Source organism: Charadrius vociferus, unplaced genomic scaffold (assembly GCF_000708025.1).
Source record: "Charadrius vociferus isolate BGI_N301 unplaced genomic scaffold, ASM70802v2 scaffold507, whole genome shotgun sequence".
NCBI lineage: Eukaryota > Metazoa > Chordata > Aves > Charadriiformes > Charadriidae > Charadrius > Charadrius vociferus.
In genome coordinates this window covers 118,063-133,416 of record NW_009649235.1, presented here as the reverse complement: position 1 = coordinate 133,416, position 15,354 = coordinate 118,063, and the positions used below count along the sequence as shown (strand labels likewise).

Here is a 15,354-nt window from a genome sequence, read left to right as displayed (position 1 = left end):
GGGGGTGTGAGGCTCGGCGGAGGCTGCGGAGCAAGGAGGCAGCCGGTGTGCGTGTGCCTGGGGTGGGCTGGGCCGCGTCCGGCCCCCTCCGCAGATGACGGGGTCTCCGGTCCAGGCCTCCAGGTCTTTGCAAGCGGCTGCGCCCCTGCTTGTTGGAGCGGCCTGGTTGTCCAGTGCCGTGCGGCTGGAGGGGGAGGCGAGGCTCAGCCCCGCAGCGGCTCGGGAACCGCTGGTCATTGCACTTTCAGCTATTTGCCCACCTCCTCGTGTGCTGCTGTGGCCGGGGAGTGGGGAGAGTCGCTCAGTTTCTTCCTTCCTTGGAGCACCTAAGAAAGCCTAGGAACCGCGAAGGAGGTATCCTCGCTTGTCAGCCCTAGGTACCTGCTGAGGAGATGAGATTCGTTTCAGGCAGGTGACATTACAGGAGGAGCTGCCAGACTTTGCTTCATCAAAGGTAGAAGGCTCAGATGTGGGCAGAGCATATGGTCTGGCATTAGTCTTTGAGGGCGAGCACTCTGCTGCCGGGATAATCACCATGGTGTTACTGATGGCATGCACAAGTGTGCAGATGGTGAACGGAAGGGCTAGAGATGCGGCTGAGGTTTTGGCTATCTGAGTTATACCTATGGAATCTTAAAATTGCATACTCCGAAATGGGAAGATTTTGATCTCCCATGAATATTTGGCTTGGCAGAATGACAAGAGTTGAAGATCATCCCTCCCTCCTATTTTTCAATTACGAACTGGCTAGAAGAAGAGAGCTGGAGTGAAAAATGACAGAAAAGGGGTGGATATGAGAAGGCTTTCAGGTACTTAGAGGATTTTTAACCATAGTAAAAGCATGGTGCTGTTTCTAGGCAGCCTTGCAGAGCTGTCAGACAAGCAAGGATGAGTCTGGCCAACCTTCAGTAGCAGAACAGTAGACCTGAGTGTTATCTGTGGTGGTAGTTAGATCTGCTTTTTTTATCTATATATTAAGACTGCTGTCTTTAAAGAATATCAAGGGAAACGGGAAGGGACTTAAAATTTCATACTCTGTAAAAGAGAGGAAGACTAGAATGTGCTGACAGATGTGCCGAAATTATAGGGTAGGACATCCCCAGATTTTTCTCCCTCATCTTAACTAGTGACCAAATTTCAGGAACTAAGGGAGATTTCATGGAGTTGGTGATAACGTCAAGTACTGCAGAGCACAAGAAGCATGAGACCCTCTGTGTTGTGTCCGAATGTAATTGTTGCTGCTGTCTGCATGCAGCTCTAACAGCATACCCACGGATTTCATTGTTGTTGTGGTTTAACGCCAGCTGGCAACAAGGACCATGCAGCTGTTCACTCACTCCCCTCCTCATCCCCCCAGTAGGGTAGGGAGAAGAGGGAGAAAAAGGAGGGGAAAAAAACCCTCATGGGTTGAGATAAAACCAGTTTAATAGAACAGTAACAGAAGAGAAAAATAACAACAATAATAATAATAATGGTAAAGGAATATACAAAATAAAGTGATGCAACACAAATTGCTCTCGCCATCTGATGATCAATTGCCCGGTCTGTCCTGAGCAGCGATCACAGATTCCTGTCCCCTGGCCAATCTGCATTTGTATACTGAGCATGATTATGGTATGGAATATTCCTTTGGCCAGGTTATCCTGCCTATGCTCACTCTCAGCTTCTATGGGAAGCTGAAAAAGTCCTTGACTTACTGTAAACATACGTAGCAACAACAAAACCAGTATGTGTTATCAAACGTTATTCTCATACTAAATCCAAAACACAGCAGCTACTAGGAAGAAACCAGGACAACTGTCATGTCAGATGCCCTTGTAGAGTTACTGTTTCATATGAATAGCTGTTAATTTTGCAGTTTGTGGGTGGGGTTTTGTACTCCTGGTGTAAATAGAGCACATGTATGACCGTAAAAATCCTTTGGTTGCTTTAACGTAACTAATATTCTCTCATCTCCAGCCATCAAAAATACAGAGCTATTCTGAAGAAAGAAAAGCGAAAAAAAAAGCGACAGGCACTTGCCAAACTAAGGGACTCAGGTAACTGTGAGGTGTTTTGTATTGTCAGTGGAACTAGTAGTGATTCTTTATTAAAAGAATATAATTTTGTGTAACTTTGCTGACTATAACATCCAGTTATTTAGATGCATTGTTTTGTGTTTTTTCTTAGAAGCTACAGAAAAAGATGAATCGGTGTCTGAGGAGGAAGAGGAGGAACTGGAAGAAGAGGAGGAAGAAGAAGAAGAAGAAAAAAAACTTGAGGCAGAAAGGTGAAAAATCTAGAAAATGCCATTTATGCAGTAGCTACATTTGTGGTCAATTCCATTTTGATGCTTTGGAAAGTTTCAATATATTCTGTAAAACAGAATCCTTTTTGTATCTTTTAGGCTATTATTGCTGAACTAATAAATTTGAATTGTATGCATGACAATTGCACCAGTTATAGATAGTCATTAAATTTTGTTTAAATGGTGTCTGGTTTCCTTGGTAGACAAAAACTACATGAGCAGTGGTTGCTGAGAGAAGAAAAGGCCCAAGAAGAGTTCAAGCTTAAGAAAGAAAAAGAAGAGGCTGCAAGAAAACGTCAAGAAGAAGAAGAGGTGATGTATAACTGAGTGTTACAGTTGTGTCTGGCAATAAGGTAGACTTAGTGTAATATCTTTTACTGTTCTGTAGTGGACCCAGTTTTCTTGATGTTGGTATGTTTGAAAGCATGAGCTCTTCTTTCTTGCATTCTAGAAGAGCAAAATTAAAAAGGAGAAGAAAAGAAGAGCCTTTAAAGGGGCTTTTGCCCAGAGATTTAGTTGCTTATGACTGGATGAAAACTTAATGGTCAAGGAGTTTAATACAATACGATAGTTTAGAATCTGACTGATTATAGAGCATTTGTTTCCTTAAATAATTTTTTACAATATTTTTTTATCATAAAGAGGAAGATCAAAGAAGAATGGGAAGAGCAGCAAAGAAAAGAGAGAGAAGTGGCACAGCAGAAGCAACAGGAGAAGAGAGAGAGAGAGGTGATTTCCTGGCAGTGGGAGGATAAACATGTTACATATCCTCTTACATTATCAGATGCAACAATCTATGCATGTTGACGGGGATTTTATTCTAATTAGCAAATGTATAAATGTTGTAGTTACTTCTTCTCTCCATTCCGTCTAAATTCCTGAAACTATTATTCACTGTAAATCCATATACCTAGAAGGGTAACTAGTTTTAATGTATCTCGTTGTTCATAGTTTGTAATTTTTTACATCAGTTAAATACAAAGGCACACTGTGAATGCAGGTTCTGATATGTGCACTTTTTGCATCATGCGTTAAAGATAATCCTTACTTAATGTCCCAGTTGAACACAGTCAGTGTTGAAGTAAATGCCCAATGAGGATATGGAATATAGAATTACATTGCTGCTGTTCCTTAACACAGTTCTTAATCGAAAGATACATTACAGCTCTTCTTTACCTGACTCATCCACAGGACGTATCTTTTTTTTCAGAGCTCCTTGGGTAGAGAAAGAAATGATACTGAAGATACTAGTCATTGATAACATTTCTGTTACCAATACATTCTTAAGTTTTAGAAGTTGAATGGCCTGGATGTAAGATGTCCTGTACAGACATCCAACATGAGGACTGGCCTATCGCCAGTAAAGGGTGATTACAGCTTTCTAGGATCCGGTCATTTTAGCTTCTCCACAATCACAAAAGATTCTAGTCATTTCACTGGGAGGTGTCTTGCTACTGGGTCTGGTAGCCACAGCAGGAGAAGAGACAGGAGCAAACAATATTGTCTCCTGCATTTAGTAGTTGGTTGTGTCACTGACTGCGTAACACTTGCATGAGGAATGAAAAAGAACAGCAGTTGTTGTATTTCCTGTCTTACTTCCTCTTGAGTTGTGTCCATTTCTCTCTGCAGAGTAGGGAGAGCAAATGATGGTCGCAGGTTTGTTGGTGGTGGGTTTTTTTTTTTGGTTGTTTGTTTTTTTTTTTTAAGGTTGAGATATAGTTCCAAGGGAGTTGAATGATGGTAACAGTGGGATTTTGTTCCTTCCTTCTCCTTGTGTCTGGGTTTGCACAAGCCTTCAGTGGGCTAATTTGGTTCCCTGGTTGTTGGTTTGTTTGTTTTGTTTTGTGGGTTTTTTTCTGGATTACTATTTTACTGGTTTAGCAAGGTAAATTTGTTCAGAAAGGGCATTGACAGGCACACAGTGGGCAACTGAGCTCCCAGCTGGGAGTGGAGCCACCCATTTCAGCAGTGGAAAGTTGTTCAATTGATTTGTCCTGTCTCTTGAAACAGCAATTTATTCAAACTCTAGCTTACTGATTAAAAAAAAAAAAAAAAATTCTCTCCTTAAGATGAGAAAATTTTCTGGTTTGGTGGGGGTTTGGTTTTGGTTTTTGTTGGTTTGGTTTGTTTTTCTTTAATAGGGTGGCTAATACCTGACATCCTTGATGATTAGTACCAGATGCTGTCTGGGTCCTCATCTTGGATTGCATTTTTTTTATTTTCATTTGCTCTTCCTCTTTTTAAAATTTAATTAATTCTCTTACAAATTAGAACAATGCTAGCATATTTTCCTATGTTGGTTATGTTTAAATGTCTTTTTTTTCTTAGAACATCCTAGAATAATTTGTTAGAACTAATTTTCTGCCAGTTTTGGAGACTGACTTTATTGTTTTGCTCAGCCCACTTAGAAGAAGGAAGGGAAAGAATATCCTCATTGTTTTCCTATATTTGGAAGGCTAGATACAGTGAACGTATGATACAAAAGTTTCTTAACAGTTCCATGCTTTGTTTTAACAGAGGCTCCCTAAGCAATGTGTTTTTCTGTGCGTTACATAGAACGTTCTAAGTTAAAAAGTTTAGTGCAGCCAAATGATTATGAACTTAACTGTAACGAGACAAGTACTAGGGCAGGAGATATATTTAAGTATTCAATAGTTGAATGGTAGTTCTAAAAAAGAAGAAAATTAAACTTTTCAAGTCGTCTAGCATTTAGATTAGAAAATCATCTACATGAGGGTCTTGTCTGATGTATCCTTTAACAGCTTTGTAGTACATGAATTGCTACAAAGCAAAAGTAAAACTTCTGTTTTTAAAGCAAACCCCATCAAACTTTTATTATGTATAATCATTGAGTATTATAAATTAGGTTCTTAACTAAAGAAACCAGATGTTTTGCGTGTCCTCAGGGTTTTCACTAGTCCTGTGTTTGCACCATTTATAGGCAGCTGTGCAGAGGATGCTGGATCAAGCTGAAAGCCAGGTATGCTCAGAGACTTTTTGAAAAAGAACTGAAAAGTAATTTAATTGCCATTCAGTGTTTGCCTTCTAGCGTGTTGTCCATCTGCTCTCAAGAACCTAATGGCCTGAATAAATTTAATATGTAGTGTCTTGCATGAGCTGTAAACAATTATTTACTGGGTGCAACATAATTAAGCGTATTTCCGGCTGGTTGGTGGCAATGCAGTTGTGCATGCTTATTCCTGTTCAGGAGATCTGAGGCAAAAGGAATCTGGAAATACTGGTGTGTGCTGTTAAAAAAAACACTATGAGTGATGGTTTATTTGTGAATTAGAACTCTAAATGAATCTGTTAGTCCTTCTGGGTGGCAAGACAAACTTGCCTTTTAAGCAGATGGCAAGCTCTATATAAAAGGATTCAGCAGTAGAGGAGGGCACAGATCCTTAAGGGAAAAAAAAAAAAGGTGGGAGAGGGAGAAGGTGACTGCTCTGGTGCCTGGAAGAGCATGGATCTCAAGCTAGCAGCGTGTAGTAAAGAAAACTGCAGTCTTTATATGAATCGTAGAGAGGATTAATTCAATTTTTACTGTTGTCTTAAGGAATAGTTTTGCCTTTTATCCTTGTCATATGGTTAAACTTGTGAAGATTCTTGCTCTGCTTAAAGTACTGCGTGAATCTGAAAATTTTTAGCCTTGTTAACCCATTGTATGTTGATTGCCATAGCTACATTGGAGTTGCATTCCGTTCCAAATTATATTTAAATAGTCGTTTAGGTAGGGAACCAAACTCTTTATTTCATGGGTAGAAGAATGCTCTGAACTATTACCTGCCCAGAGCTCAAGATGTATTAGCAGCCATTTCTGCCAGGCAATAGGCAAAAATATGGTATGTTGGAGACTTCGTTTAGTATCAGTTCAGGGTTCAGTTACTTTCTGTTGACACTGTTGAAGTGACAGTGGTGTTTTGTTGAAAGAAAATTATAGCTGCGAGTCATGAACAGCACTGGTAGTGGGGTCAAATGCTGCTTGTAAATAAACAGTTTTCTGTTGATTTAAAAGGAGAACTTAGGCTAGTCAGCTTTACAGATCTGTTGGCTAACAAAATCAAAATGCGTGTTTTGTTTGTAGTCATTCAAGGCATTCAAACATCCAGTTTGGTGATTTTTGTTTTGTTAAAAAGAAATAATGAATATAGACTTGTTCTTAAAACTAAACAATTATCAAGAAAAAAGGTTTCCATTATTAGAAACCCAAGGCACTGGGCAGCTTTTTAAAACAATGCTTAAAATAGGTTCAGCTTGCATTGTAGTAATACAGTGCTCATAATTGCATGTGGATTTAATTGGTAGTTTTATTTTGACAAAACATTTCTTTATCGTTTTCTAACTTCTGTGTATTTTACTGTTTTTTCCACAGCTGGAGAATGGTGTGACCTGGCATAACCCAGAGCCCCCAGAGAATATAGGAACAGAGAAGGATAGAGCGAATTGTCCGTTCTATATTAAAACAGGTTCCTGCCGATTTGGAGACAGGTAATCAATTGAATATTTACTGGTATAGAAGTGCTTTGGAGAGATTAAAGGGAAGCAACTTCATTAGGTCATATGCAAACTGAAGAAAAATTGCTACATGCATTACTTTCATGTATTTGGATGTGGTTCTGTTATTCATGATGGAACTAGACATTAAGAGCAAAAGCGTTGCCTGTCTGGAATTGAACTCTGTATTGTTATGGCATATTATTGATGGTGCATTCTGGTTACATTGGTCAAACTGACTTTTCCTTAGCTCTGACACATGCACAGGTATATTCAGACAGAATATATTTGATTTCTGTTATTAGTATAGGCCTGATACGTCAGATGGGTTTTTTTTAATCTTGTCTAATTTGCATATGCCGCATTATTTAAAAAATAAAATCAAATTTTAAATGGACTAAAGCAAGTTAAGACAATCTGCACAGTTGGGAAAGCTGTTGTGTACCTTGCATGATATAGCTTACATGCATAATACATTCGTTCTTGATTCTTGTATACTGTTACGGGTGTCCTATCTGGGAAGAGAAACATAGTAAAAGGCGAGATGTGAGAAGGACAGCAGGATGATCAGAGATGAAAAACAGTTTCTGTAGGAGGAGTGGCTAACTGGTCTAGACTCTGCTTTCAAAGCAATGATGAAAGAGGGCAGTGGTAGATGAACATTGAACTCGTAAGTAGGATGGGAAGGATTATTTGCTTTATTGTGAAACATTTTAATTAGGTGTCCCTGACTGTTTACCAGCTAAAAAAAAAAAAAAAAGGTGCTTTTCTCATATGGAACAAATGGCAAAACTTGTTACCAGAGGACACAGAGGAAGCCAGAAGTATAAATGGGTTCATGGAGTACAGGTTCATTGGTAGCCATTAAAGATGATGACCCAAATGCAGCCTCCAGCTAGGAAATCCCTGAATTTTTGTGTGTGTTAAGGAGGAACAATAGCTCATCAGGGAAAGACTGATATTTATTACATGAATCTTCAGCATAAACTAATAAGGTTCTTTTACTAACTTGCATCACTGAAATGTGTGTGGTCCAGCTAGTGCAGTTTTCTTTGTCCTAGAGGTAATTTGTTCTAGTGTGATGTATATTGTGGATAATTATGTGATAATTTAACTCTATGGAAGCTTGAAGTCCACATCTTTTTTCAATTCTGAAATATGTCTTGAATTCCTATATAAAACTTCAGCCAGCTGTTTCACTACAGACAGCATTTTTACTTTTCAAATGTTTAGCTCTTTGCAGTATTTTTGTTCCAGAGGTGACCTCCTTGGATTAATTATGGATTGGGTAAAAATCAGTTTTGCTTTGAACTATGAATAGGCTCGGCAAATAAATACCGAGATACATCTTATTCTGCCCTTCTTCTCTCATCTGTCTGTAGTTGTTGATCTCAGCTACCTCTCCTTCATCTTCCGTTCTCCTCACATACATGCTTCCTTCATATTCTGGTCTTTTTAACCTCTGGTGTTGGAAGGCCTGAGATACAGCTACGATAAGGACTGGAAGAATGGGTTGGAAGCTGAAATGGACCACAATGGTGAAAAATTGAGAGCCAATATTATCAATAAAATAATTTTTGAGTTTTGTCGAAGCTCACTATGTCTTGAAGAAGCTAAAACTGAGTTCACCGTGTTTAATTTCCCCATTAATTCAAGTTTTAATACTTTGTAGTAATACTGGATTTTGGGCCGTTCATTTTCCTTGGGGTTCCCTTTGTTTTGTCATCTGCTATATTCATTTTGTGTAGAGACAATATTGGTTGGATATAAAACTTTGAGTTCTGTCATTCAAATTGAAGAGTGAAATGAGGCAGCTTCTAAAATGTAAAAAAACCCAAACCACCAATTTGTCTCTGGTTTTAGTTTTGGTTTGGGAGTTCTGTTTTTTGTTGTTTTAAGTCTAAGGTACTAACCAGAAAGTGAGAGTCAATTTCTGACTGACGATGTCAGAACTGACATCCAGTCTATCTGAAGTCTAGGTTGTAATTGCCTATTTTGAAACCTGACCTCCCTCCAATTCGTCTGTGCTTTGCCAGTGCTAGATAAGAGAGTAGACTAGTCTGACTGTTTTTCTGATCGTGCCATGAAAAGGAGAAATGTGTTGGGGAGTGCATGACCCAGTCGCTTGGGGAAGCGTTTGAAACAGAGATCATAAAGCACAGTGAATATAAACATGGAGACTAACATCTGTGTTCTCACTGAATCTAAAGGTTTGTAGGGGAGAACTGTATTTCAGCACGTGAGGGAGGTAGCCTAAGTTTGATGAATGGTGAGGGAGACCTAATACTTTTATGGCTGCCAAGAAGATGCATGTTAAGATAAGACTTACTTAGAAGAATAATTTTCTTTAGCAGTGGAAAAATATCGATCTTGTACTCATCCAACTTCGGGTCTAAAAGTGCTTGCCTTCCTCACTCCCTCTCCCCACACCCCCATATGATGAGAACAACTTCAGTAAAAGTTGTTCAGTGTGCAAAAAGAAGAGTGGAGTCTTGCATTAAAATGTCTTAAAAGATTGTCAGTAGTCTTCTTGTAAAGCCCTTCAGAAATGGAGAACACATTTAACCCCAGTAGCCTAAGAGAAATCACTTTAGCTCTTATTATGCTACTTGTATCTATAGCTTTTGAAGGCATGCTTTTTTCAGCAAGAATGTGTGCGTGGCAGAAAGCATTAAGATTACACAGAAACTCACTTCCAAAAGATTTGTTTTAATAATTGAAATATGTTGATTGTCCACTAATGGATTTTCTTTTGTAATAGCTGTTACTCAAAATAGCAAGTGTTTCAAATTTCAACAAGTGCATCTTCTGCTGAAAGTGCTGATCTTTTCATTTTTCGTTCCTCACTACAAATGTCCAGGTGTTCTCGCAAGCATAACTATCCAACATCTAGTAAGACACTACTCGTCCGAGGGATGTTCATTACTTTTGGCATGGAGCAGTGCCGGAGAGATGACTATGACACAGACGCAAGTCTCGAGTACAGTGACGAGGAGACCTACCAGCAGTTCCTGGAGTTCTATGAGGACGTGCTCCCCGAGTTTCAGAACGTGGGGAAGGTTGTTCAATTCAAGGTATGCATCTGAATGTAACAGCTTGTTAAATATTTAATGTATACCACATAATTTGTGTTTTACTAGCCTTAACAGGAATTCTGTCCAGCATGCCCTAGTTAAATCCCATGTACATTAGAGAGCTGTACAATGTCCTCACAACAAACTGTGCATCTCTCATGTTACCTGTAAACTCGTCACTGCTGTTACACAGCATTGTTTTACTCTGGGTGAATCTTCTCTCCCATTCCCCTGAACTGTTATAAAAGCTTGTGCTTTTATATCGCAAGTTATTCATGCTGCTAAGCAGTCTGCTTACCTCACAGTCCCTTCTTTATGTAGCCCGTGATAAGCCCCAGAGAGTCCACTAACACTGTTAGACAATATAAATATATCTGGGCTATGGTATTTGTGCTAAAGGAATGAAATGGGCGTATAAAATGTATTTGGAGTATACACCCAAACGATGTCATTTTAGGACTGGTTGGATAAAATCAAATCAAATGACAATGAACTGAAAAGGTAGTAGATATTTGGGTAGGAAGACATAAAAAGGTAAGTTACGTAAATGGTGTCGAGATTTGTTATCCATTCTTAGTTTCTGCATTTGGTTTGCTTAATGTTCTTTCCTGACTTTTTCCCGTTTATATTATGATATCTTGGGGGGGAAAAAGAGGAACCTGTAAATGGAGACCTCGGAGATGAATGATGTGTGTTAACAGTCCCATGTTGCCTCAAAACGTGCAGCTTGGACAGTGAAATCTCCTTGTAGCAGAACCTACTGCAGCATCACTTTGTGCTCACCGTTCCTGAGTGTTTTCCTGCAGTCACCAGGAGGCACGCAGTGCCTTTACTCCTTTTGTTTCCCTCTACTGACAGCTGCCTCAGAACTGAGATTGTATTAGCATTTCAAGCAAGAGGAAAGTAGAAAAAGTGAATTTTCAATAGCTGTATAATGAGTTTTATAGGTGAGAAACCTTCACTTGTTTGGAGCCATATCCCCTCCATAGTTTGACTCATGGGATATTAGGAAGCTGTGCTCCATCCTAGAAGACAGGATGTAGATTCCCAATGGACTGTGGGTTGAAATGCTGTCTTACCATCAAACTCGGATCCTCGACTTTGTATAGTTATATGCAACTGTGCTAAGTTGCACAAGCTTGGGACCCTATGACTAATAACAGGGTAAAAGCTTTTAGTGTGGCATTTCTTAGCTTCTGAAGTACTTGTGCAACTGTAATATGATCCTCATGGGCATTTTCATTATATTAGAGATACTTAGAAATTATGTGTTGGCTGCAGGGATCTTAACTGTGATTGAGGTGAGTCTCTGCTACCATTTAGAATCAGATTATACACACCCTCTTCAGCTGACTTCCCTTTCCAATGTAGCCCAAGGTTTTATTCTTGCTGTTCTTTCTGGGAAGCTACTCAAGAATCCAGCTGATCCTTACAAAGCACACTTTTCCCACCCAAAAGCGTCTGTGGTGAAATCATTCTTGCTTGTTCTTGTGTTGACGTTGTTTATCTCAAATAGTTTTGACGGCTTCTGCTGTAATATTTAATTACGCAAGTGCTTGTCCTTGTGTCTGAAGCTCTTGCCTGATCCAGTGCACAGAGAGGTGTTCTCTGAGGTTCAGTCAGGGTTCGGTGATGAAGGAGCCACTTACCTCATTTGGTGCAGATATCAGAAGAGGCCTAGGGGCAAAAGAGCTGGGCTCACAGTTCTGCCCTGGAGAACTGGGGTCTGGCCTGCTTGGGCCTGCCTGTTTCCTTTGTAAATAGCAACAAGCTTTTTGGAAGTGAAACTGTGTATTTTTGAGAGCTTTAGATATATTTTGAATGCTAAATTATTATGAAAAAAAGGTGTTTCAGAACTGTACAGTGAAAGCCAGTGTCTTCAGCTTTTGTAACTCATCTCGCAGGGGTGCTGCGAAGGTAAATTGCTCTAACAATTCTCTTACCATAATGAATCCCACATTTCCACATGAGGATACTACTAATTGTTTTCAGAGCAGGATTTGGCTGTTGCACAGTAGGGTTGGCCCAGACAAGTGCGAGGCAATTAAGTACAAGTTGTCTTGTGGGCTAAGTGCAGCAGAGGTCCCAGTGTTAATCAAAGCATAATGCTGGAAACACTCAAACATAAACCCGAAGTGCTGCTTTTCTTTTTTTTCCCCAAACCTTTTTTTGGCTAAAACTAAGCATTCGGAAGAAAATCACATGTAAGTTTGTACTGATTAGCTGTCATAAATGGGAATGGCTGCCGCCTCAACATGCGTGAGCTGCTGTATAGCATAAACTTTCCATTGTGCTAATTTAATGTTTCCATCCCCTTAGGTCAGTTGCAACTACGAGCCTCACCTGCGAGGAAACGTGTATGTCCAGTATCAGTCGTAAGTACTTGCAGTCTTACTAAGGTTTAGAACTAAACTCCAAAGTCCAGTAATAAACGCTGTTTGTATAATTCAAGTGATTCATTCTCATACTGTAATGGGAGCCTAAAATTGGTAAGTAACATCTTAAATGATTGTGTGATGAGAATGCTATGTGTAATTTTTAATTTTTAAAGGGAGAAGGACTGTCAGGCAGCTCTTGCTTTATTCAGTGGACGATGGTATGCAGGCCGACAGCTTCATTGTGAATTTTGTCCTGTGACAAGATGGAAAACTGCTATATGTGGTGAGTCACGTAAACACTTGGAAAAGAGGAGGCGCACTTATGGAAGTGAAAAAGAGGGAATTAGCTTGTAGCTTTCAGATCTGCCTAATGTTGAAGTTCATTTCTGTTTGGAAGACGTGTATGGTAACTTGCTTGTGTAGATCTAGGAAACAAAGGGAATATTTGTATCGTGTCACCTAAGTGTCTGAATCATTTTAGTGGATTTACCTTGGACTGGAAAAGAAAGTTTGGATCCTAGCTTTGAAAATAATAATCTTAAGGTGAAACTACAGGAAGTACTAATTTATCTCTATAAAAGCAACAGCAGTTTCTCAACCATCAACCTTTCTTAGCAGTAACTATCACATTTTAGTTATCTGTATTTACATTCTTAAATTCAGGTAGTAAAATTAATTATGAAAATTATTTTAAGCTAAAACCTTCATAGCTGTTAGAAAGTTAATTCCAGTAAAAGTACTTATTGAAAAATACTCTCACGTGAATTAAATTGATAGGTGGTCAGATGCATGTTTTTCTGTTTGAAGAAGCAAAATTCAGTTGATTAAGTTTCTTTCCAGTAGGTACGTAATGAAGAAAGAGATTTAACAGGTCTGGTTCATAAAAAAGCAAAACCTAATCTGTTGCAGGCTTGTTTGAAAGGCAGAAGTGTCCAAGAGGGAAACACTGCAACTTTCTTCATGTATTCAAAAATCCAAACAATGAGTTTTGGGAGGCCAATAGAGACATACGTATTTCTCCTGAACGGACTAATCAGTTGTCTAAAAACTCTGAACGGAGAAACAGAACGAGCCATCGTGATGACTATTACAGCCGGTCAAGGAGAAGGGGCAGCCCAAGCCCAGATCATTCTTACCGGAGAAATGGAGAATCAGAGAGAAAAAAGAATCGCCGCAAAACCAAGAGAAGGCGCCGATCTGGCAGGTCAAGAAGTCGAGAAAGGAGGAGATCTCGCAGCAGGGGGAGGAAGAGGAGAGGCCGCAGTCGCAGCAGAAGTCATAGTCGAACACGCAGTAGGAGCAGAAGTCGGAGTTCCTCTCGATCCAGGAGCAGGGGTAAAAAGAGATCGAGCAGCAGAGGAAAAAATAGTGAAACTCCCAAAACAAAGTGAGAATTACTTTTAGAAGTTGCTAATTGATCAAACATAGAGCTGACAAAGAAATCTTTCCAGTAGGGCACCAGATATATTTGAGTTTCAAATAAAGTGTTCTTGCACATTAAAATGTTTCTTCCTAATAAAGGAACCTAGTTTATTGTGTGCTAAGCAATTCAGAAAATTGGAAGTTTAAGTCCTATATAAGGTGTGAATGTCAAGTACTCTAGCTACTCTGTCCCTCCGAACTGCTGCAACATCTGGATGCATACTGAGTACAAATAGAAAGAGAAGTAAAGCTTATTTGGTATATGCTTATTTCTGTGTTATGTGTGTGTTAAATGTTTACTGTCCCTGTAAGGAGTTAGTACAGAACAGCCAGTGTGCTGTAAATTCACACCACAGCATACTGCAAACTGAAGTCTGTGTAGAAGACTGCCGTTTATATTTTCTGTCTGTTTATGGGAAATCTCTTTCTAGACAAAGTAAATATAATAATGTTATGAGTTGGAGAAAAGGGATCTAAAAGACATCACTGTCTGATTGTACAATACTTGCCCAGTAGTAGCTTTGTGGTCATAACTGTTGGATTTTTCTCTCTCCCCTGACTGAGCTGCTGAGCTAATTGCCTGTAGGGATTGCAGTAGACTAAACCCAAGTAAGAAGTACACAGAAAAACAATCAATTTATTCAGTACCTTAATCCCCAAGTAAGATGGAGACCATGCACTTGTAATCCTCGAGTGAGGACAGAAAATACTTTGCATGCCTTTTTGGTTACGTACCATTTGGAGTTGAAAACAACCAGCCTAACCTGTGGTGGAGAAGCACACATCCAGACGGAAGATACATATGTAGTTGCAAAGGCTCAAGATGGTTGCAGAGTGGCTGAAGAAACTGAAGGTTTTATAACTGAAACAATACTTTAGGCTTTTGGTAGAGGAGGACTGGACTTAAAGCCTTTTCAGGCTCATTTTACGAGCAGTTTAAGGCACCCTACTGCCTAGCTTCCCTATGGTCAAGGTGGAGAGTAGGGTACATAAAAATGAAGTTACCGGGACAAAACCTTTTTGAAATGACAGCTATATTAGCAAAGTACCTGCGACTAGATAAATCCTTACAAATATTTCTTCCCTTTTAAATGAAAAATTTGTGCTGTTAGATGGACTGTACTTCACACTGTTTAACTTCAGGTATTTAACTTAGGCGCCTAGGCATCCTTAGACACTTGGAGAGCACAGCTTGTGGCACTGCAGGCGCAGGTGCCCTGAGCGGTCTGCAGAGATATCTCCCTCCCTTACGCCTCTCCAAAGAACTTGTGCTTCTGCCTTTAGAGTACAGTTGAGGCCACCTAAGTTAGAAGCCTAAAGTAGACATGAAGTGCACCCAAATAGATAGTTGTTATGACTCCCAACATTATAACGTAAAGTCCTGTAGAAAATCTGGATATCCAAACTTCAAGATAGCATTCTTCACAGCAAGAACATTTTTCCCCCAGGATAGTTAAGAGCGAATGAACATTGCTTCTGGATATAATATATATATTTTTGCTTTTCTAAATGCATATTGCACCTAGCATGCTGATTATACATTTTCCTTCTTTCATGTGTAACTGTTGTCCAATACGGAGTAATACAGCAAAAGTGCTATATATTGATGTTCAGTTCAAACCCGACTTTCACTATATATTGTCATAACTGTAGGCAGAATTGTAGCTTAGTTAATTTGATTGAATGTTTTAGTTATTAA

At 39.4% G+C, this 15,354-nt stretch overlaps 1 protein-coding gene across 1 annotated transcript; it reads left to right on the top strand.

Annotated features, from left to right (window-relative positions):
• The first annotated feature begins 392 nt into the window (after nt 1-392).
• ZRSR2 (zinc finger (CCCH type), RNA-binding motif and serine/arginine rich 2) lies at nt 393-13,915 on the top strand. The gene is made up of 10 exons (XM_009889027.1): nt 393-412; nt 1,960-2,039; nt 2,170-2,269; nt 2,491-2,599; nt 5,229-5,267; nt 6,660-6,775; nt 9,642-9,855; nt 12,175-12,230; nt 12,407-12,516; nt 13,143-13,915. Exons 1-10 carry the CDS (start codon nt 393-395, stop codon nt 13,622-13,624), a joined length of 1,326 nt encoding a protein of 441 aa, XP_009887329.1. The 3' UTR covers nt 13,625-13,915.
• Nucleotides 13,916-15,354: the final 1,439 nt, after the last annotated feature.

What these genes read in the sequence shown, in the direction of transcription:
- ZRSR2 (XM_009889027.1), top strand. Translation starts at nt 393, where the DNA reads ATGAGATTCGTTTCAGGCAG. An exon ending in TGCCAAACTAAGGGACTCAG is followed by an intron (nt 2,040 to 2,169) that starts GTAACTGTGAGG and finishes GTTTTTTCTTAG; the next exon opens with AAGCTACAGAAAAAGATGAA. An exon ending in AAAAAACTTGAGGCAGAAAG is followed by an intron (nt 2,270 to 2,490) that starts GTGAAAAATCTA and finishes TTTCCTTGGTAG; the next exon opens with ACAAAAACTACATGAGCAGT.